General features: G+C 37.2%; 2 protein-coding genes and 1 non-coding gene across 4 annotated transcripts in view; 2 read left to right on the top strand and 1 right to left on the bottom strand.

Moving 5' to 3' along the window:
- The first annotated feature begins 422 nt into the window (after positions 1-422).
- Positions 423-510, top strand: trnay-gua (transfer RNA tyrosine (anticodon GUA)). Its single transcript is given in 2 exon segments — positions 423-459; positions 475-510. It is a non-coding gene; the product is annotated as a tRNA-Tyr (tRNA).
- A 1,243-nt stretch (positions 511-1,753) lies between these two features.
- Positions 1,754-13,047, bottom strand: cry1a (cryptochrome circadian regulator 1a). The gene is made up of 14 exons (XM_039668036.2): positions 12,153-13,047; positions 7,400-7,508; positions 7,045-7,187; positions 6,350-6,534; positions 6,162-6,250; positions 5,707-5,847; positions 5,311-5,622; positions 5,082-5,233; positions 3,851-4,053; positions 3,444-3,551; positions 3,052-3,147; positions 2,864-2,929; positions 2,675-2,782; positions 1,754-2,513 (listed from the first exon to the last, which is right to left on the bottom strand). The coding sequence occupies exons 1-13, from the start codon at positions 12,308-12,310 to the stop codon at positions 2,682-2,684; spliced, it is 1,863 nt and encodes a 620-aa protein (XP_039523970.2). The 5' UTR covers positions 12,311-13,047; the 3' UTR covers positions 1,754-2,513; positions 2,675-2,681.
- A 3,798-nt stretch (positions 13,048-16,845) lies between these two features.
- Positions 16,846-22,808, top strand: part of abtb3a (ankyrin repeat and BTB domain containing 3a) — a 112,326-nt gene continuing 106,363 nt past the window's right edge. For both annotated transcript variants that reach the window (XM_089126733.1, XM_089126732.1), the window contains exon 1: positions 16,846-18,015. In XM_089126733.1, coding sequence (XP_088982859.1) covers positions 17,148-18,015 — 868 coding nt within the window. In that variant the 5' untranslated portion in view covers positions 16,846-17,147. The remainder of the gene's footprint in view (positions 18,016-22,808) is intronic.

Below are 22,808 nucleotides of genomic sequence, written 5' to 3'. Positions count from 1 at the left end.
ATAGCCGAATAGCAGTATATACTCTGCAGTAAAAAAAAAAAAAAAAAATCAATATATTGATAAGATTCTACATGCATTAAAATTAAACAATTCCTCACTATTTCTGCGCAATAGTTATCGCCATAGACATCGTCAGGCTAACTTCCACGTGCTTTGTATACTTTCTCTTGCCACTTCACTTTGTGCATAACGTTACTCTTGGAGAGTAAAATTTGTTTCGTCTTTTAGCCTAGCTTTGTTATAACGCTATCCTACAGCCTACAGAAAATTCACCTCGAAAGGGAAATATAGGAAATATAGTAATTCTTATCTGCTGATTATTTGTTCTTTTTAAGGCTGTATCTAGAACATAACATCTAAAAAAAAGATATTGAATTTATACATTTTAATTTATATTTTCTGTCGATTTTTGATGACGTATCCCTTCGATAGCTCAGTTGGTAGAGCGGAGGACTGTAGAGGGTTAATGCTGTCATCCTTAGGTCGCTGGTTCGAATCCGGCTCGAAGGAAAATGTTTTTGGCAAAGCGTCGTTTTGTTAGAAATTTAGTACTTTGTCATATCAAGTTGCAAACTGATATCCAATTATTGACGATTGATGATTGATGTAAATAAATTAAGCTTTTCATTGCTAGCTTGAATAAAATGATACAAAGTGAAACTTACTAGATGGAATTAAGGTGTAGTAAAACTTAAGTATAAAATATATGGATAGTTTCCCATAATGTTTAAAGTTTACCAGCCTACAGCAGAATATTTGTACTCGGATTGTGAATGCGAGCAGATCACATGAAGAGAGACAGCGCAACCTTGTGGACATACACAACATTTATTTCCTGTGACAAACAGATTTTTACCTCTTCTTTCTTTTAATGAGACAGTTTCATTTCATGACACTTTCGGGTGATTCTTCTTTATGTCAGTTCTTATGTTTATATATTAAGCGGTGACATGTCCTGTTTGTTGTCCCTTTCGCAACATTCATTTCATAACTAGACAGAGGTGTAAGAGTCTCGACCGTTCAGCTGTATGATTTAATTCATGCACATGTTAATGGCATATGATATAGAGTGTGTAAAACAGGTTAATTCAGAAACAAATCTGCATTGATGTTGCTAATGATACGTCACGTCGTACGCAAACGTGGAGGCGTGGCCAAGCTTTTGTTTTAAATCACTCACTGCTTATGTTGATTTTTAGCAAATACAAATATTTATCAAGTTTATTTACACGTTTAGTTGTTTGTTTTGGTCCTGGGATACAGTGAAAATGACTAGAGTTCTAAAAGATTACAAACTGTCGCGCGTTTCGTCTGTCCTTCTGTAGCAAGGTAGGCAAACAATGTTGTAAAGTTTATTGTAAAGTTTTAAGCACTAAATGCGTGATTATAATCTCCCAAGGCGTTTAGGGACTCTATGGAATAAAAGGAATTTATTGGACACTCACTCCATCCTAAAAATTAGACGAATTTTATTTGTTTGAAAGAAAGATAAACAAACCCAAGTTGGTTGGTAGGTTTTAAGTTGAATATATGAATATATTTAATATTAAACAAGCATTTTGGGCCAGTGATCTATGTTTTGGACAATTTGTGGTTGACCTTAGTGAGCAAGTTCATAGTTAATGGTTTAGTAAAAATTAATTTATTTGTTTATGTAATAGGTCATCAACTATAAAGTGCAAGAGAATTAGCATTAGTCACTTGAAAAATGAGAGACAGAACAGCATCCTGTAAGTAAATGAGCGAGACAAAGTACATTTACACTTTATTAAACAAGCACAAAGTGAGAGGATGAGAAACACTGTGGTGAATTATATTTTCGAATAGTTTACTTTACAGCAATGGAGAGACACTCAAATAGAAAGTAAACAGGGACTGAGAAGGTGGAGACAGATGTCAGTCTGAAAAGATCACAAACGGCTGTAGCTGAGACAAACAAAAGTAGAGTTCAAAAAACATAGTGCAAGCAAACAACCCGATGAGAGGTTAAGTAATGTACTGCATGGAGAGTCTACAAATGCTTTGAAAGGTTCAATTTTATGTTTTCATAAAGAACAGAGTAAAATTGATCCACAATAATTCTTAATATCAAAAATATATCAATGGGTCTATGACTACATGAAAAAGAGAAAGCACATACAATATTAAATATGTACATTTTGTATGTAAGTATTCATCAAATCCTTATATACACAAAAAATTTAGCCCCAGAGAGTCCAAACATGAACGTAACATTGGCAGAACGTTGCTGCTGTGGAGATTACAGAGCCACAACATAATTCTAATGTTGTTAGGATGTTGACCTCTTGGGTGAAGACCCTGTGATAATGTACAGTGAGTTTTGAAGTGTTGATGTGCTTAGAGAGAGAATCATGCACCCCCTTGAATCGCTCCCGTCAATGGGATTTTGGTTTCTTCCATAAAAAATGCAAAACATAACAACGCGAAAAAGGTGCCAAAAAAATAAGTCAGGCCTCTGCAAAGTCGTGCTGACCACTGTGCATTGACCATTTCTAAAAAAAAAAAAAAAAAAATACATTTAATTTCATATTTTGGCATATACAAGTAATTGACTACAAAACACTTTAAAAATTGTAATAAATATATGTATATATGTGTATATATATATATATATATATATATGTATATATGTGTATGTGTATAATTGACAGACCTGATGTTTAAGAAATACTCTGACGTTGGACTTTTGAGCCTGTGGCAGGACCAGACTCTTCGCTGTGTCGTTTTCCAGATGTCAGGATGGTGCTGTGCAGCCCTCGTCCTGAGAATGAGATTTAAAGATTATAATGCGAACTGTAACATCTGCATGACATTAGACTGGCCTCCTGTTAAATGTCTTTACCTGGCTGTCCAGCAGGACTTAAGTCTTGCCTGTAGCACATTGTGCCACTACTGTTGCCTGCAAAACCTGCAAGACAAACACTATAATGACATGTCTGGCATTTGTAAAAATAACAATGCTGCTGAGATTTATTGACGTTGATAATTACAGAAATATAGATATTGATCTTGTTGGTATAGTGCTTGTACCTTGCAGTGACATGCTGCTGGTTGTTTGGTGGTCTCCTTGTGAGTAAACCATCCTGCCGTGCCATTCACCTTGTGAGGTGGGTGGCATCTGATAGCCTGAGATGAATTAAAAAAAAAAAAAGAATCAGATTTAGTAGTGGTTTCTACACTATGTATATATATATAATATTTAATTTTGTTTAAAGTTGCAGCGACATCTCTTCTCTTCTTTCTTACTCCACTTATACAAGATTGCAGTAGTAACAAACCACAACCACACAATCAATTACTGATGGCCAAATTCAAGTCCCGTCCTTCATTTCTTTCTTGTTTGGGAAGCCATTTCACTTTGTTATGATTCAAGTTTTACTTAAGATATGTTGCATAAACAATAAAAAAGCTTGAGTGCAAACCTGAAGATGCAGGGATTTCCTTGTTCATGTCTCCAGTTTGGAATCCCATTAAGGTTGTGGAATGCTCACCATTTCCATTAGCGTTGGACGGCACTGTTGCCAGCAGTCCTGTAGGGGAACGAGGCATCAGTCAGACACAAAAAATGACCTTGTTTCAGGTTCTGATCATTTTCTGTTAATTCAGATTAAAATCGTGTAAATCCGTTCAAAAATGAATAACCTAAATCAGCCCTCGATATCCAGAAGCTTATGAGTTCAGAAGGATTAAACACATTTACATTATGTTTTTGTACGTAAAAGTATTTAGAAGTTACACCAATAAAAGAGGCAGAAATCTATAGGGCAATATAGCGAGAGCGAGGTATGGGTTAGTGTGGCATTTTCATTTCCCTTAGTTTCTGTCTTACCCAGGCCATGGTAGCTGGACAGTTGCTGGTAGATCTGTTTCATACGCTCTATGTTGAGGCGGCTTGCCTCTGCGTGATGCACCATGGGTTTGGGGTAGTGTACACCAATCATACATTTGGCTGCTTTCTGGACGCTTTCGGGAGCATTCCAGGGGTCGTAGATATACTTGGCTGGGAAACCCCTCAACACTGGCAAATATCGCCTTCAAGAGAAAAGGGGAGTACATTTTATACATATATAATGTAATATATTACATTATAACATTACAATTTCTGGCTGTTATCTGTGACCAGGCCAGCAAGTTTTTGTGATGTATCGAGAGCTGTGGTATCCAGGTTAATGTCGACATACTGTAGCACCACGTAGGACGAAAGACATCCACTGTCGACGCATGAGGAAGCTGTCTGAAAGGGATGTCCAGGTACTAACCTGGATTGTATCCCAAAAAACTACAGCTGCCCAGCTCACTACAGAATTAAATGCGCACCTTGACTCTTCTGTTTCCACCAAAACTGTTCGTCGGGAGGGAACTCCACAGAGTCAGGCTGCTATAGCCAAACATTTGGTAACTCGTGACAAAGCCAAATGTCAGTTTCATTGGTGCCAACATTGAAAATGTTGGGCTGTGGACAATGTGAAACATGTATTGTTCTCTGAATCCACCTTTACTCTTTCCCACATCCATGGTAGTTAGTGTGGAGATTGAGAAGTCCCAAAGAGGCTTAACACCTGGACTGTTCCACAGTCAGAGTAAGCACGGGGTGAATCAATGATGGTCTGGGCTGCAATATCATGGAATTTCCTACTGTGCTTGATGGGCGCATCACTGCCAAGGACTACTGACCTATTCTGGAGGACCATGTGTAACCAATAGTACCCTAAGGGGGTGCTGTGTCCCATGCCCTGCACATTCACCAGATCTAAATATTTTGAGCCATTTTGGTGTAAAAGTCAGAAAACGTTTTACACCAATATCCCATAGTGACTGTGAAGGACTTGTCATTCTCAAGACGAATTGATGCTGTATTTGCCGTAACAGGATTTGCAATTTGCAAACAAAATCTTTAAATAAATAAAATATATATATTATTTGAATAAAGGGTGAAGTCGTCAATTTGCTTAGGCCGAACATATATCATTTTCACTAAATGAAATTAGGATGAAAATAAAATACATTTTGTTCAAATGGTACAAATCGTTCTTTGTTTACACTGTAGAGTCCTAACTCACCGTATGTAGTCTCCGTTGGGGTCGGGTCGACGGCCGAAGCTCACGGGACAGTAGCAGTGGAAGAACTGCTGGAAGAAGGAGCTGCAGGACAGCCACATCCAGCTTCCTGCATTCACACTCCAGTCTGCATCCAGCAGCAGCTCCTCAAAGACCTGTGAAGACAGATGCATGTGAGTGCGGTCATATTAGTAAAACACCTAAAATAATCACAATAATGATCGCTTTTTACTTTCATGCCCTCCTCCCAGCTGATCCACAGGTCTCCACGGGTGAGGAAACAGGCGACTGCGTGTCGGGCCAGATGGTGGATCCAGCCCTCTTGCCTCAGCTGGGTCATGATGGCATCGATCCAGGGGAAACCCGTCCTGCCCTCAGCCCACTTGGCTAAAGCCTCTGGGTTTTTGTCCCACGGGATCTGCACACAAATGGGGTTGCCTTCCATCTTGTCGAAGCGTGGGTTGTTGGTGGCGGCCGTGTAAAAGAACTCGCGCCACAGTAATTGGCCATAAAGGGACAGAGGAGGTGAGCTGTTCTTTTTGACCTGTAGGGAAAAAGTGTAATTAGCGTAAGCGATTATTCAGTTTAACATTAGAAACATCATTTGAACATATGATGATATACTGACCTTTCTGTAGAGGTCTGTGAGTTTGAAGTAGAAGAGTCGACAGGAGAGGCAGCCGAATCTTAAATACGGACTTAAGCCAGTGGGACTGGCTAGCAGTGAATTGGCATTCATTCTTGGACGCTCAAAGTTGGCCACCCAAGCCTAGAAAAAAAGGTATTTACAATGAAATAGTAATTTATTGACTGCACTCAACAAGGATGGCCAGGGGCTAGTTTGTCTTACAACCATAGCATTTAGTTATCTGTGATGTTGTTAAACAAGTTATTTAAATGGCAAACATACACTACCACTCAAAGGTTTGGGATCAGTATATATGTGTATGTATATTTGTGTTAAAATTTCACTTTATGACTATATAAAGTGTATATATATTAAAGAAGGATTGTGCATCTATAATCTGTTTTGTTGCCAATATTATTAATCCTACAGTTGTGTGATTATGGAGTGTCTCTAACCTTCCTCTCCAGGTGCCTCTCTAGACGAGTGAGGGCCTCTGTTTCTCCTCCAGGCCACACGGCTGAGGACAGGCCCTCTGTGTCAAAGCCTGTTTCAGGGAAAGCATTAACAATTTCACTTTTTAAATCAAAGCCTTTAGTTTAAACATAAAGACAGTTTGTAATTATTATTTTTTTTCCAGACTGACCAAGCTCTTCCAAAGAAGGAACCCCGAACTTCTCATCGTGGTCATCCGAGACAGGAGTGGTGCACGCCCCCATGACTTCTGCTGTGATGGTCTCTGCCGGGATCTCCACAGACTCCATCCTGCTGATGAGGGTCTGGTAGCGCTTGTACGTGAGCGGAGACTGGCCTCCGTTCAGCTCAATGATCCTGAGAGACAACAATCCACCAGTGAGTAAGACAACAAAAAAGTCTTTACAGTTGATTTTTCGCTAAGCCCTGCCTTAAAAATGACCTCAATTTTTCTAATGTCAATCTATGGTAATTCTGTGCATTTGAGTAGTTAAAAACATAATTTTACAAAACATTATCTAAAAATATGATAAAATGTAGCAGAGGCACTTGTAATGCTGACACAAGATAGCCAGAGAAGGTATACGGGGCGGGCTATATCTCGAGAATATCATTAAGTTTACTGCTCCAAAGTCAATTAGGGGGCTTTTACGTTACAGTTTTCAACTAAAAACTGAAAATGGTTTATACATTTTGGCCGTTCATTTACACGACAACAGTGTTTTGGGGGCCTGAAATCTCAAATTTTTGAAAATGGGTTTCAAAGTGCAAGTTTTTGGAGGTTGGTGTAGGGTCAATTACTACAAAGAAAGTAATTATGATGAGGCAAAAGTTCTGACAAAGTTGGATGAATTTAGAAGTACGTACTTGTCCAGATCGTAGAGCGTGTGAGAGATGCGAACAATCACCTCCACGCCTGCCTCATTGGCCAACTTCTTGATGGCTGCATCTCGCTCCTTTCCAAATGGCTCCGAGTCGTACTCGTAGGACAGACGAGTAATATTCCACTCCTGGACACGTTACAATTACAAAAGATTCATCCATCAGCACACAATAGTGGTAGAGAGCCAAGTCACAAAACGTATGGAAGATTAGATGTAAAGTGTCACATTTAAAGGATAATATATATATATATATTGCCTAAATTCTATTCCATCCAATCCAGAAATATTTTCCTGGTTAATAAATTCAGTCAACTGAAATTGCAAATTGAAAGCTGGACCTTAAACAGCCTGGGGAAGACATCGGTGGGTTGGCCACGGATAACGAAGAGTCGTGAGTTTAGTTTGCGGAGGCTGGCATCCAAGTCTTCCAAACACTGCAGTAAAAACCTGAGCAACAAGAGACATGACATGTATTTATAGCCACATACTGACAAATAATATCATACACTGCACATAATATAAGTCTAATAAGATAGGTCTACTTAAAATAACTATTGCAGGGCGATTGCACTGTGCGACTATAAAACATTTCAAAGAAGGCAAGGCATTGAACAAGGATAGGGTAAAAAATAACTCCACTGACAGATTAATGGATATGATTAGAGATCATTACTTGCCGAAGCTACAGCACATTGCAAACATCACCCATTTTTTTATTTATGACAATATATATATATATATATATATATATATATATATATATATATATATATATAATTGATTATTTGCTTTGGAAAATACATAATACATAATGCCTGAGTCAGCTTGACACCATTGAGATAAGTACTACTTGCAAAGACCCATGCTTACAGTGAAACTGATTTTTATTAAGCAGAGGGCTGCCATTAAAACAGACTGCTGCCCTTATGTAGCTTGCATTGTGCATCAATTGATCATGCACTCCAATGACCCTGACATGCACTCCAATGACCCTTTAACAACCGTTAAAATGATGCATCCTTGGCATTGCTAGCACCAAGTTCTTACTATGAGTAGTGCAGTCATGTGTAAAATTTGCCATCAGAAAGCTGTGGATGGTTGCTGGTGCATTGATACAAGGGCGCTAATGTGTTCTGAGTGGTGTTTATGTGTTACTATGCTAAGTCAAAGTCAAAAATAGGCCACATGAGTCTCACATAAGAATTTTTTGATTCCCTCCTTCAGTGTAAGACTACAATGTTGCACTATTTGAGGAATATTTCATCTCTCATCCCATCAACAATCTAGACGAGTAATCTGCCAAATTAGATGAATGTAAAGATAAAAGAATGTAACGGTGGCAACTGTGATAAACTGAATAATTGGATAATATGTTTATTCAGTGAAACAGTGAGTTGTCTCTGAATGATTCAGTCCATGATTGATATGAAGACTTTAATATTTCAGTCTGATTCGCCCATTGGCTCATTATGAACCACGCCATGTGAGCAATTTGATCGTGAATCGTACAGAACAATTTTTGATGTAGTGCTGTTAAAGGTAGTGCAGGAAACCCAATGGATCTTTTCAAATAGCAAGCAGCAGCAATTTGAAGGGCACTTGGCCATGATGCAGTGTGTTGTTGACCCAGAAACCCAAATCCTATTGTCTGCAGGTTCACACATTAAAGATCTCAACCTTAAATGCTGAGTAAGGGGAAATCTCCAGCCTCCAAAGCTAACCTCTTCTCAACCCCCAGACTACCTTGAGTAATCCTGGCCAAGTAATATTCGATCTCAAATTGAATCTCTCTAAAACGATGTGGGAATGACACAGTCAGACAAAAGAATGTTATGTAATATGCATTTCAAGGATTCCTGTCTGGGTCTTAGTGCAGATCAGAGGCAGCAGACACTAGTTTAATGTGTCTTGGCAGGACAGTTTTTTAATATTTTACTGCAAAATCTATTTTGTTCCTAAAAACCATAAACAAACAACCTAGTAAACACATAAAAATAGCCTGGTGACGCCCGAAAATCATGGCAGCAGGTTTGCATGGGTAAGCAGCATCATTAACTTATGCAAATTTTCTGCAATTATGAGAGGCGAGTTTTGGGAGCAGACCAGATAATATTCCCATACTTTATCACTAAGACATTCATTGGAATCGACTACCCAAATCATGTTAGTTGTAAATTTACACAAAACCAAAAAGACTTATCAGCTCTTATACGGAGGCGTATTGCATTCACTTGAAGAATAAAAAATCTGTTCTGCTTTTCTGAATTAACGAGTTAATTTTTCATGAGAAAAAAAAATTTGCTCTGTTTTTCTGAATTAACGAGTTAATTTTTCATGAGAAAAAAAAAATTTTGCTCTGTTTTTCTGAATAAACGAGTTAATTTTTTATGAGAAAAATTTTTTTTGCTCTGTTTTTCTGAATTAATGAGTTAATTTTTCATGAGAATTTTTTTTGCTCTGTTTTTCTGAATTAACGAGTTAATTTTTCATGAGAAAAATTTTTTTGCTTTGTTTTTTTGAATTAATGAGTTAATTTTTCATGAGAAAAAAATTTTTGCTCTGTTTTTCTGAATTAATTTGTAATGGAATTTTTTTTTTGCTCTGTTTTTCTGAATTAATGAGTTAATTCAGAAAAACAGCAAAAATAAATTTTCTCATGAAAAATTAACTCATTAATTCAGAAAAACAGAGCAAAAACTTTTTTTCTCAAGAAAAACTAACTCATTAATTCAGAAAAACAGAGCAAATTTTTTTTCTCATGAAAAATTAACTCATTAATTCAGAAAAACAGAGCAAAAACTTTTTTTCTCATGAAAAATTAACTCATTAATTCAGAAAAACAGAGCAAAAGCTTTTTTTCTCATGAAAAATTACCTCATTAATTCAGAAAAACAGAGCAAAAATTTTTTTTCTATTGAAAAATTAACTCGTTAATTCAGAAAAACAGAGCAAAAAAAAATTTCTCATGAAAAATTAACTCATTAATTCAGAAAAACAGAGCAAATTTTTTTTCTCATGAAAAATTGACTCGTTAATTCAGAAAAACAGAGTAGATTTTTTTTCTTCAAGTGAATGCAATACGCCTCCGTACATATGCATGTGTATATTTGACAAAAAATGTGTTGTTAATATCAAATATTTATATTTATGTATAATATTAATTTTGTATAAATGTATATAAAGTACATACATGCAAATATTTCTTAAATATATAACATGCATGTGTGTGTATTTATATATACAAAATAATTATACACACTACACACACATATATTATGTAAACACAAACTTTTATTTTGGATGCGATTAATCGCGATTAATCGTTTCACAGCCCTAGTAGAAATTTGTGTTTTTGGTCGGTAAGATCTTTTAAAGAAGTCTTTTTTGCTCACCTGCATTTATTTAATCAAAAATATAGTAAAAACGGTAACATTCCACACATTTGTGTTTTTGTAGTTACGATAAGTTGTATTGTTTTCAAAAACTTGTGCCTTGAAACCCGTTGCATTTTCAGGCCCGAAACATGCCATTGTCATGTAAATGAAGTAATGAACAGCTAAAAAGTATAAAAAGTTGTCAGTTTTTAGTTGAATAAAATAACTAAACATAATCCTGACCTCTCTCAGTTTTGGACCTTACTACATAAATGTTTACAAATGATTCATGCTGTACCAAAAACTTCTGTCCTTTTATTTCCATACTGTTGTACCGCTCCACATGTCCTCACGGAAACAGTGTCCTCTACTTGCAGTCAGTGATAATGTGTAAATCCCCATCTAAGCCACTGACTCGCTGCCCTATGATTGACCGCAGTGTCATGTTATGACTAGCTGCAGTATTGTTGTAATGATTGCAGAGATTATACAGTGCATCAAGTTCAAATGTGAAATTGAAGTATATCAAGTTTGTGGTGCACGTTACAGTAGCAGTCAGTTATATAGGTGCAGAACAACATATTTTAGTATGTGTGTATATGTATATTTTTCCCATCAATATTTTAACAACATACATAAATCACACTATACAGAGCCAGAATGCAGCAAATACACTTGCAATAACCAAACAGGCATATTTTTATTAGTTTATTATTGTATATAATTTAAATGTCACCCATTTATTTTCCCCAGTTCATGTAAACTAGATGGGTCTGATCAGAGCTTATTTTGATACCATAACAGGTCACTACGTTAGCATTATTGTAGAAGTCATTACGATCACTCAATATAACACACTGACCCATTTCTGAGCCCAACACAATGGAGATCAGTTCACGTGCTGACAATTTTTATTTTGTCTTTTTCTTGCAGTTTACAGTCCCAAGTTCTCACCCACGTTCATTGCAAGGAAGAGAGACAGCATTAATAATATTCTTCAAAACTCCTTTTGTGTTCAACGGTGTAATGTCAAACCATTTGGAACGACATCAGGGTGAGTAAATAACATAACTTTTGTTTATGGATCAACTCTATATAGCAAGCATGGGTGTGGTTAACTGATGCAAGGGGCTGTATTATGTAATATTGCTTGCGTCAAACAGAACTAAGGCAAATGCTACAAATGTATAGTGAAAATCTTTCATCTTTAAAAGAAAAATGATTTTATTAATATTACCTGATGACTCGTGCTCAAAGACTCAAAAAAGTTACAAAACATAGCCTAGCCTAGTTTCCCTTTAGTAATTCAGATAATAAGACATACTGTAATACATTCTGACTCTAATCAGTCACTCATTTTTGTCTGTAAAACCACTAATTGATATCTGATAAATCTGGAAAAATGCCTTTGTTAAAATTCCATAAGTCATGCATGTTGTTATTACTATACTTTTTAGACTGGTAATAAACTATAGATTATTAAAATGGAATGGATCCAGAACTAAATTAGACTTTAAGAGAATAGGAATAGACTAAGTAGAATAGGATTAATATGGAAAAGTTTAGACCAGAATCGATCAATCATACAATAATGTAATAGTAATTTGGAAAGTGTCAGTGTGTCATCCTTTATAGCACAGCACTCTTAATAAGATCTTGCAATGCTTTCCAAGCGCATAGGCCTATATTTTATTATTTGGCATATTTGATCCATTACCTCCACCTGCTGATCCCGACGTTGGACGAACCGGCGAACCAGGGGTCAAGGATGTACACACAGCGGACATTGTGCGCTCCCTGGATGGAGTCTCTTAGTGATGGATTATCGTGGAGCCGCAAGCCCTTCCTGAACCAATGGACCGTATTTACCACCATTACTCCACTCAAGTCCCTTTAACCGTTTTTAGTGTGCTGGTGTGATACGTATCAGACCTCCTTCACGTTGCTCTACTGCACTCCAAAGAAGAAACTCCTTTCAAATGCGTAAAAAACGACAAATATTGTAATAAAGTCACCAAGTTATAAATGAAAAACTACAAATTATTCTGGATATCTCCGGAAATAATTAGCCTTGCTCTAACAAAACACTTTCCATCATTATGTCTAGTGATTTGGAACGCGACCACAGTTGAAGCATTGGGACACGAGCTGGAGAACCGCGCAACAGCCGGATACACGACTGGCTTTAGGACCAGGGCGCAACGCAAATTACGCTTCCCTGTTGTATAACTTGTTTTTCAGAATTATCCGAAAAAACCAAAAATAATGTACATGTTTATATCTCGCATGTAGAGCAACTTCAGCTTTGAGTTATATTCAATCTCAATGCGCGTGGTCTTCCAGCCGAAGTCAACGGAGTCCGACGTGACGTTACTGTGAGCCCGAATCAGCACAGTTATGTAAATATCAATATGGGCTCAAGACCCTCGTAACCGCGTTACAGGCTGTAAAATAAAGCAGTATCCCGCATGAAATGACGCCACGTAATAGGTATCCTTGTCTTGATTTGTTTTCCTTCAAAGTTACGTAAACTTGTAAATATTTTCCCACGGAGAAGGTTCCACACACTTTCGTCCATGCAATTCAGTCTGTGTCGACTAAGCTCCACCTCAGTGATTGCGCACATGAAGTAGCGCGTTCTGGTTTGTCAAGCCCTAATATGACGTTGCTGCTCCTCAATCACGTTTCTTTGGTGATATCTTGGTGTGATGATGTGATGACTACACTGTTATACTTTATAAAAATGCATAATTCATCGCATAATGTAAATGAAGATTAATCTTTATCGTTTATGTTAATATTCATGGAATAGTAATGTCAAAATGTTATTGTTTATATCAAAACTATAAATAAATGCGTAGAATTATTACAAATCATGTCTATGCGAACTCTGCTCGGTTTGCTTATATATAAACACTGCAAGCCTTGATTTATACATTTCCACTCCATAAGGACAGTTAAGTGTAATACTTAAAGCTGATTGGCTGGAGCTTCAGTACCCGGATAGGCACATGAGATGCGACATGATCAAGCTCGTGTCCGTGCGCTGTTCTTTGCTGAAGCGCGTGGCGCTGTTGAGCTGTGCAAGAAGTGTAAAAGAAGTGTTGGCAGAAATGTATTTTCTGCTCAGTCCTTTGCATGCATACAGTTCTTGTAGGCCTACTTGGGTCTCTGCATGATGTGAATAATTTTTAAGCCATATATGAAAAAAAAAAAAAAATCTCAGCACCTTTAATTAATTGCTATGCTGTTTTTAATTAATGACTTGCATCCGAATATCAACATATGTGAGATTTAGTCAGTCGAAATAGTTTTGAGGTTGACTGATCCAATTTTGTGTTTCTGAAAAATAGTGATATTCGATTATGTTCAATATCAAAGTTTTTTGTGTCTATTTGTTGATGAGGTATTTGTGGACACAATAATGTTTTTAGATTTGTGGAGTAAAATTTCTTGTGTTTATTTGGAAGTAAAAAGATAAAATTAGACCCTTGGGTATATGACCTCAGAAGAATTGGCATAGAAGGCCCTAAGTGGCATGTTGTTACCAGTGTTATTATTTTTACATTTAATAATTATTGTAATTAATGCTGTTGTTATTCAGTATTTCCACCAATTAGATGTACATTTCAGACATCTTTGCTTTCATTAAAACCTTGGTTAGTTGAGTGAAATCATTCAATTTGCATTCATAGTGTTATGACACATCTTCTAATAAAATATAGGTAATTAAATATGTAAATAAATACTCATATGCCTATGTAAGTCAGTCACAGAATAATTTTACCTTTCAGATGAATCTCTTTTACTGGAATTCTGCTCTTTCTGTCATTGGTTATTCGATTATTCATCTCAATTGTTAAAATGTATTTTTAATGTAAAATACTAAATTAACTATTTTATTTAATGACACATCTATAAATATTGAATGATATTAAGTCAATTATACGTGCTGTAAAAGTTTAGCCAGGGCAGCTTTTTACCCCAGGTAGTGGGTCAACTTACCCGGGTAGTGGGGTAAGATGGCCTCTTTGAATAATTTTACATTTTGAACAACTAAATTGCACTTGTCGAGTTATGCGTTTTAATAGTCCCTGGTTTGTTTACTGCTAACCTTCTTTAAAAAAATAAAAATAATAAAAATAAAACATTCAGGCTCTGAAAGGTCTTTGCTTTCCCAGCATACCCTGCACATTTAACACATTGTGAACCAAGGATGTGTGCACCTTTGAAGATAATTGTTGTAATTTCAGTTATTTTGCCTTTTTGAGCATGTAATGCAACCATTTATGATCACTCATGTTTTAAAAAATGCTAAATATCTTACAGGTTTGGCAAGGACTAAGCGTGAGCATTATAAGCACAGCTATTTTAGAAAGCAGGATTTGTTATCGAGGGTTGATCATCAGTAAAGAAAATACCTGATATGTGTATATTCCAACCCTCTTTCAGTTCAGACCTTCATCAGTGAATAAGCTTTGATGTCCTTTATAGAAGAGCATATGTCTGAGAAGCATAAAAATCAGATCACCCCATTATGAATTATTTAATGTTACATGTCTACATGTCTGTAATTCAATATGTTATTAAATATGTGTTACACTATCATAAAAGCATGTAATTATTTAGCTCATTTGAACAATAAATTTAATAATTCTATTTGCCTCACTGGATAATTGAATTGGCAAAGAATTTTCTTTTTTTAAGTATATCCAAATTCCAAACGTCATACACTGTAAAAATGAATATGCTTTATCTAATCAATAAAATTGTGGCAACAGATTACAAGCAATATTATTTATTAAATTGAACAAATTAGAATTGAGTAATAGTTAATAAAATTAACATTCTAATTAATTCTAATTTGTACAATTTAATTAATAATATTGCTTGTAATATGTTGCCACAATTTTATTGATTAGATAAAGCATATATATATATATTTTTTTTTTTCAGTGTATATTTAATCTATTTAAATTCCCACTAAAATAATGCTTCCATTTTATTTAAATGGCTACATCTCAATGTGGAGCACCTTCGTTTTTCTTTCTATGCAGCATTATTTATGTATGAATTTTGCCATTCCAGTGAAATGGTATCTTGAAAAATGTGTGAAGTTAGTTGTGCAATTTATCGCCAAGCATATAACATTATACTGGGTATTTGTATAACCAAATTAAACCTTCCAGATGAGGAATGAACCTGGAGATCTGGACTTAATTACACATTTCTTATTCATACTTGTTCTTTTTATCCTGATATAACCATAATGGTTTCTGTGTATCCAGAAGATGGAATTGTTATGTGATTTATACATAAGAACCATATACATTGTCGCCTTTGTGTTTCCAGGCAACACGCAGTCATGGAAGAACATGTGAAGGAGATATCTCAATTAAGAAGGACAAACTCTGCATCAGCCTGCCCACTGATTTATTCATATGCATGGTGCATATAAGGTAATTAAAGTATGTGGAATTGATTAACTGAAATTAAACATACAAAGATTGAATGTTGTCAATATAGATGCCATATTTCGGTATATTCACAAGCCTTGCTGGATGTTGCACCATCATGTTTTGCATGATATTTAGTGATTCAGTAATTTTCTTATAGTGGTGTTATTTACTTTTTTTTTACACGTTTGATATTTTATGTGAGAATAGAGCAATAATGTGATTAGAACAACTAGTGAGGTACAGAATAAAGGATATTTACACAATATCACCTATAGAGGGCACCAGATACGCAACAATTCTCCACCAATGCACCAAACTCTAAGGCGTTCTCTTTGTGCGTATTAAAAATGAACTTTACAAGGAGACAGATTGCAAGGCTTCTCTCTGCAAAACAATTAGTTTTTTTTTTTTTTTTTTTTTTTTTTTGTCACGCCAGAACCCTTGCATAGTTAAACACCCAACGCTTAGACGTGTTTAAACCCATTCTCGTATACCGTGCTTGTTTCGTTCCAGAACTTTTTGATAATTCTGGAATAATTGGAGTTACATTTTTAATGGTTTGAAACAGATGAAAGGTACAGAAGCTGTGCAAGAGATTGCTTTGATCTGCACATTTCAGAATCATCGCGTAAACATCCTCAGGCTAAAGAGAAGGGTGTCGAGATGGTAAGAAAGAAGAGTGTTTAGAAGCGATTATGGGGTGCCCTTTGTGTGATCATGTTAATAAATATATTTATCTGCATATTTGGACATATATGAATAGTTTCCAATAAAATCTATATAATAGTTTTATTGAAGACGCTATTATTTTAAGACACTAAATATAAAGCACCCATGTAGTTTTGGAGCCCGTTGATTTGATGAGGAATTCTCTTTCTGCATATTCCCTCCTTCCATAAAAGTGATTTATATATACAATCCCTCCCCTGTGAGTGTCTTTGCATAGCTCCTCCCTAAATGAGTGGTTTCGCAGGGAATGATGCAGTGGTTGGTGAAGGCGTTTTGAGCTCTCGAATTACGCACGCGAAGTTGGGAGCAGAGGCGCGCGGTGGAGATCTATACATTTTTTCTGGTGACTTACCAAAAACATTAAACGAATTGTTATCACGCAAGCTTGCAGATTGGTGTTTGCTCGTGAAATTAGGTGGCAATACATTCCTATATACTGCTTCGAGGAGAGGGCGCGCCACGGGAACGCGCTTTGGGTTTTCTTTAAAATATCAGGCATAAGCCTAACATTATGAGGTGCAGCCATGGCAGGCAAGGGTAAGACAGCGGCGAGGACGCTGGAGGATTTAACGCTCGATTCCGGTTATGGTGGAGCAGCGGATTCCTTCAGGTCGTCCAGCGTGTCGCTCTGTTGCTCGGACACGCATCTTTCGTACGCGCATGGGGGTAACTGCTGGCATCTGACTGAATCCATGCACAGCAGACACAACAGTTTGGACACGGTCAACACCGTCCTGGCGGAAGACACGGAGATCCTGGAGTGTTCGGGCCAGTGCGCTAAACTGCCCGAGCTGGAGGAGGACGTGCCGTGGAGTCTTGGAGAGGTGGAAGGCGCGCTGCGCAAAGACGAGGAGCTGTGCGTGGGGAACGCGTCGCGGGAGATCCTAGCCAAGCTCTCCGCGCTGGTCAGCCGCGCGCTGGTGAGGATCGCCCGAGAGGCTCAGCGCCTGAGCCTGCGTTACGCCAGATGCACGAAGCACGAGATCCAGAGCGCCATCAAAATGGTCCTCTCGTGGACCATCTCCGTGAACTGCATCACTGCGGCGCTCAGCGCGCTGTCGCTTTACAACATGAGCACGGGTGATAAGTTCAGCCGGGGCAAAAATGCCAGATGCGGACTCGTCTTCTCCGTTGGGAAGTTCTTCAGGTGGATGGTGGATAGCCGGGTGGCCCTGCGCATTCACGAGCACGCGGCGATCTACCTGTGCGCCTGTATGGAGAGCCTGTTCAGAGAGCTGTTCAGCCGTGTGCAGAGGAGCGCGCTGGTGGAGAAGGAGAACGGAGTGCCAAAGTTTTCACTGGAGTCCCTGGAACAGGCCATAAATAACGATTCGGAGCTGTGGGGTCTCTTGCAGCCGTACCAGCACCTGATTTGTGGCAAGAACGCAAGCGGTGAATGTTTTTTTTTTATTTGATTTATTTATACTCACTGGTTTTGCCTCGCTAATAGTCACACTTAATGTTTAGTATGTGCTTTATATTCATATCCTTCTTGTCATTGATTCCTGCTGGTTTTATGACGCAACTACAATTGAAACGCACCTGAACTCAGTCACAAACCTAATTTGAGGTCAGTCAACAGTTGTTCTGGCCATCCACCTACTTACCTCCTACCTGCATCCTTTTGTGAAAGCACTATTGAGAAGGTGTTTCATAATAGTTGCTAGCATAATCAGATCCCTGCACTTCCTCGCTAGCATATACTTAATAAATGTGTTCTGCTTCTCTGCTGCACGGTTGACTTATTTATTTCTCAAGATAAATAAGTTCTGTGGGAGGACATGTGAGTGAGTGCAGCAGGGTGTTTGTTTTCAGACTTCTTATTCATTTAGACTCTGTAACAGGTGCAAACACAACAGGAAGGGCTTCACACTGTTGTACCGCAGTCCCTTTTTTTCCTCCACCTGTTGAAACAAACTCGTTTTTGGCTTCTGCCATGAGGGGCTTATTTTGATGACTTAATCAAGGAGTCTTATTAGTAACATTTAAGGTTGTTATCCATTTCTGAAAGTGATTATTAACTATAGTGAGCGACCAGTTTGGGGTTGGTATTTTTTTATGGTTGAGGCATATTCCAGCAAACCATAAAGATTCCTACGATGAAATTTCACACTTTGCTATTCATGATGCGGCCGAAAAGTTGCTCCAGTTGATCGAGTTGACCGAAAGATCTAAAGAATAGAATTGAATGTCAAGCTTCACATTAACACTGTTCACATATGTTTATAGCCACCCTAGTCACCTTCATGTCATTCCAAACCCATATACAATTATCTCTTCTGTAAAACACAAAAGCAGAAAATGTACCAGTTGCTCATTTCCATCGCAATGAATGGAGACTGAAGTGAACAGACTTTGACTATACTTGCATTGAAAAAAATATATATGTTCTTCCTTCTCATCAAAAAAATCTTGAAGAAATTGGTCACTTTTACATCTTTTTAATCTCCAGTTTCCATTTATTGCAATTAAAGAATACCAGATGCTTTCCCCCATACAATTTCACCTTTTCTGTGCCATGCACCTTTCCAAATGCTGAGCTTTTGGCACCTTTCCTGCAAGGCCTCTTGTGTTTTTTGTAATGTCACTGTGGCATTATAAGGTTCAATTTTGGAGCAGATTGCTGTTGCTCTTATGAGCTTTTAGAGTACAGTGATTGCAGCACTGGTTCGTGATCAGCTCTTATATCTCAACCTTATACTAAGCTTGAAGACATAAGACAGCTCTATATGCATGAGCTAGGCTAGTTATGCATGATTTGTTGATAGACCTATATATTGGGGTTTCTCCTGTATAATTATCTAATTTTTCTCCCTTTACCCTTGTTCTTTTCATGCCCGACTCCCCGCCTGTCTCAAATACGTGAAATCCCTTTCAACAGTCTATAGTCACTTGTATAGCAGCAGTTATGGTCAATTTTTCCTTGGCAAACCCAGCAGGGTTGATTATCGACAACTGGCTGACCATTTTCAGAAATAATACTTTCTTCTTGCAAGAAAAGAGGAGAACAAAGAGACCAAGTTAAAGTGAAAGATGTGGAGGGACAAATTGAAAAAATGACAATGTCAGGAATGGGTGGAGCGACGTGATGAAGGTGAATAAAATGATACTGAAAGAGAAATGACTTGAGATGAGACAGCGAAATGAGAAAGTTGGAGGAAAATTTGCGTGAAGACACCAATATTAGGATGAAAGAGCAAGAAGGACTGTTGATAGGGTTTTTTTTTTTTTGTCACAGGAGGTAAAAAGAGCAGACTGTGAGGCCCAGATAAGCCAAGAAAATGTAATTTTGGTTCTTGATATGAAGGGTTTTGTTGCCTCCCGCGAAATATTGCATCTCTTCAAATTAGTTCAGGAGCACAAGCTCTCCCTCCACATCTTTTATTGATGTATAGCTAATGGCGCCCCTCAATTTTGGTGTAATTTGTTTTTCATGAGTTGCTGACAGCAGTCGTTTCACTTGTTACTTGTCAATATATGCTACATGTCAGTCAGGAAATGTGTCCCTTCAGACACCTGAAAAGTGAGAGGTATAGTTGCACCGCCTATAATGTGCTTGAGAAATGTTGCTTTGGGGTGTGTTTTGAATTCGAAACCAAAGCAGCAGACGGTCAGCTGGCTCAACTGAAGCTTGTGAAGTCTTTGATGTATCGTGTTGAATTTATGGCAGATTTAGGACGGGCACAGATAGAGGAGATTTAATACGTTTTGGAGATTTAAAATGCAATGAAGAACAGCTGAAGGCCTAACTTATCAACTTACAAAATCTATTAAGTAATCAACAACATTACTGTTGTATGTACACAAGCGTTCAAAAGGGTCAGTTAATTTTTTGTAACATTTTGGAAAGTCTTTTAATCTCACCAAGGCTGCATTTATTTGAGTAAAATGCAGTTAAACACTAATATCGTGGAATAATTTTCCAATTATATATAATAACTGTTTCCTATTTGAAATTTAAATCCAGTGATGGTAAAGCTGAATTTTCAGCATCAATTTAGTCTCCAGAAATCATTTTATGATATGCTGCTCATGACACATTTCTTGTTATTATCATGCTGAAACAGTTGTGCTGCTTAATATTTTATTGAAAACCTTAATACATTTTTTTAGGATGCTTTGAATAGAACATTTAAAAGAATAGCTTTTATTTGAAATTGAAATCTTTTATAACAATATAGATGTCTTTTACTGTCTCTTTTGATCAAACCAATTAAAATCGGATTCACTGAAAATAATCAAAAAAAAAAAAAAGGATTTAGCAATATTCAGAATTGAAAATCACCAAATATTTTGATGCTGTTTTTGTAAAGTGCTTTATGCTCTGTGTTGCATTTTCAATTTCCTGGTTTCTGTTTTAATGGTTTGATTAAATGTTAGTGTTAAGAAAGAAATTCATATGAGTTCTGAGTATATTATCACAATTTTCCATATGAGTGAACATATATTTTTACAATGCTTTACTCATCAAAAAAAGTTGAGCCCTTTTTTTTTTTACAAGATTCAACTAATTTAAGTTAAATTGACTTAAACATCCAAGATGATTCTACTTAAATATGAACTTTTTCTTCAGCAACTGTACAGTGTACAGTCAAATGAGAGCAGAACTCCAAAGCTTGGGTTAGCCACGATTCATCCTGTAGTCTGCTCTCACATCCTCTATGTGCTCTGATTGAGTTCGACCCTAACGTGATGTCAAAAATAATTTTCCAATTTTTTGACAATTTAGAAATGTCATGACCTGCCATGTATTTCTGTTCCAGTTACATATTAGTTTGTGTTGAAATCAGCTGCGGATTACTGTTTGTAAGACTTTGGTTATTAGATGCTGGCGTCGTCCACATGACGTATTGGTGGGGTCTGCTTAGTCAGTGTGCATGCATGGTGTGTTGCCCCCTGACCTCTCTGAAGGATTAAACTGTAAGAATGCTGTTCCAGCAGGTGGCTGATGAGTATATTCTGAGCCCACGCTGAGCTCAGGCCAACGGTGAAACACACTTGTCAGCCGTGATTCTCTACAACACTCCTCTTCATGAGGGCTGGAGCTCGCTGCCAGATTTCTCCCACTCCGCACAAGCCTTTGGGGGCCGTTTAACTCATTGATACACCCTGCTTTATAATGAACTAGTTCTAGCCGATACGCCAATAATCAATTTCGTGTTATGTCTGATGACCGATATATAACCGATATTAAAATTCCACATTATTTTGCCTAAATAAATAGGCTAATAATAAAAACTCAAACAACTTAAATTGTTTTAAAGCCTCAAAGTAAGATGACATAACATATAAAAATATCATGTCATTTTAATATTTGCTTAAGATTGCATTGACTAACACAGTCTCATCCCAAAAAGTCATATAACTGACGTCTTGGGACGTCTTTTGACCATACGTCAATATCCGCCTTTTTAGGGCCCCCTTAAACGTCGGTAGATGGCGATCCCGGGCCGTCATACAACTGACGCTTTACCTTTTAACGTCAGTTAGGTGACGGGTTAGGTTTAGGTCTGGGGTAGAGTTAGGATCCCATAACCTCATCTACCGACGTTTAAGGGGGCCCTAAAAAGGCGAATATTGACGTATGGTCAAAAGACGTCCCAAAACGTCAGTAATATGACGTCTTGGGATGAGACCGGGTTGCATTGACAGTTATTCAAGTGAGTGTTAGATTACGGCAAAGGTAATCTCAATGTAAAACTAGGGAAACTATATGTTTAAATATTCAATATCGACCAATATTATTAAATGTATGTAAAAAAGAATTGTCTCATAACCAAAATATTATATTGAATCCATTATTTCAAGTTTGTTCAGATTTAGATGTGACCAAACTTGATGACTGAGTTGTGTAAAAAGTTACTTATTGGTTGTGGACCATTTGCAAATATAATATAGGCAGAATTATCCTAATGACAGAAGAATCAGCCAATCACAGTAACGTGGAGGCACTACCGTGTAAATCGTTCTCATAATATCTCATATTTTGTAATATTCTTGTTGTTTTATTTTTATTCTGTCAAATGTATGCTTCTTAGGAGGCTCTTGTGTTAAAAACAGCTAGATGGAGTGAAATGAAATGGAACATGGAAAGTTAGTAACTGTGCAGGACAGTCGATCGGCAGGAGCAGGGTTGGGCACCCCTGGTTTAGTTCCAGTTTCGATGAAGCCTTTCCTTCTGAAAA

Source organism: Pimephales promelas, chromosome 24 (assembly GCF_988280905.1).
Source record: "Pimephales promelas chromosome 24, fPimPro1.hap1.1, whole genome shotgun sequence".
NCBI lineage: Eukaryota > Metazoa > Chordata > Actinopteri > Cypriniformes > Leuciscidae > Pimephales > Pimephales promelas.
Note: the sequence above shows the minus strand (reverse complement) of the source record. Positions and strands in the feature narration are given on the sequence as shown.

Bases quoted from the DNA above. Each gene is read 5' to 3' on its own strand.
- cry1a (XM_039668036.2), bottom strand. From the start codon at position 12,310: ATGGTGGTAAATACGGTCCATTGGTTCAGGAAGGGCTTGCGGCTCCAC. The intron at 6,535-7,044 runs GTACGTACTTCT...GTTGTCTCTCAG, and splicing joins ACGCTCTACGATCTGGACAA to GATCATTGAGCTGAACGGAG. The intron at 4,054-5,081 runs GTGAGTTAGGAC...TTTCTCTTGAAG, and splicing joins CCCAACGGAGACTACATACG to GCGATATTTGCCAGTGTTGA.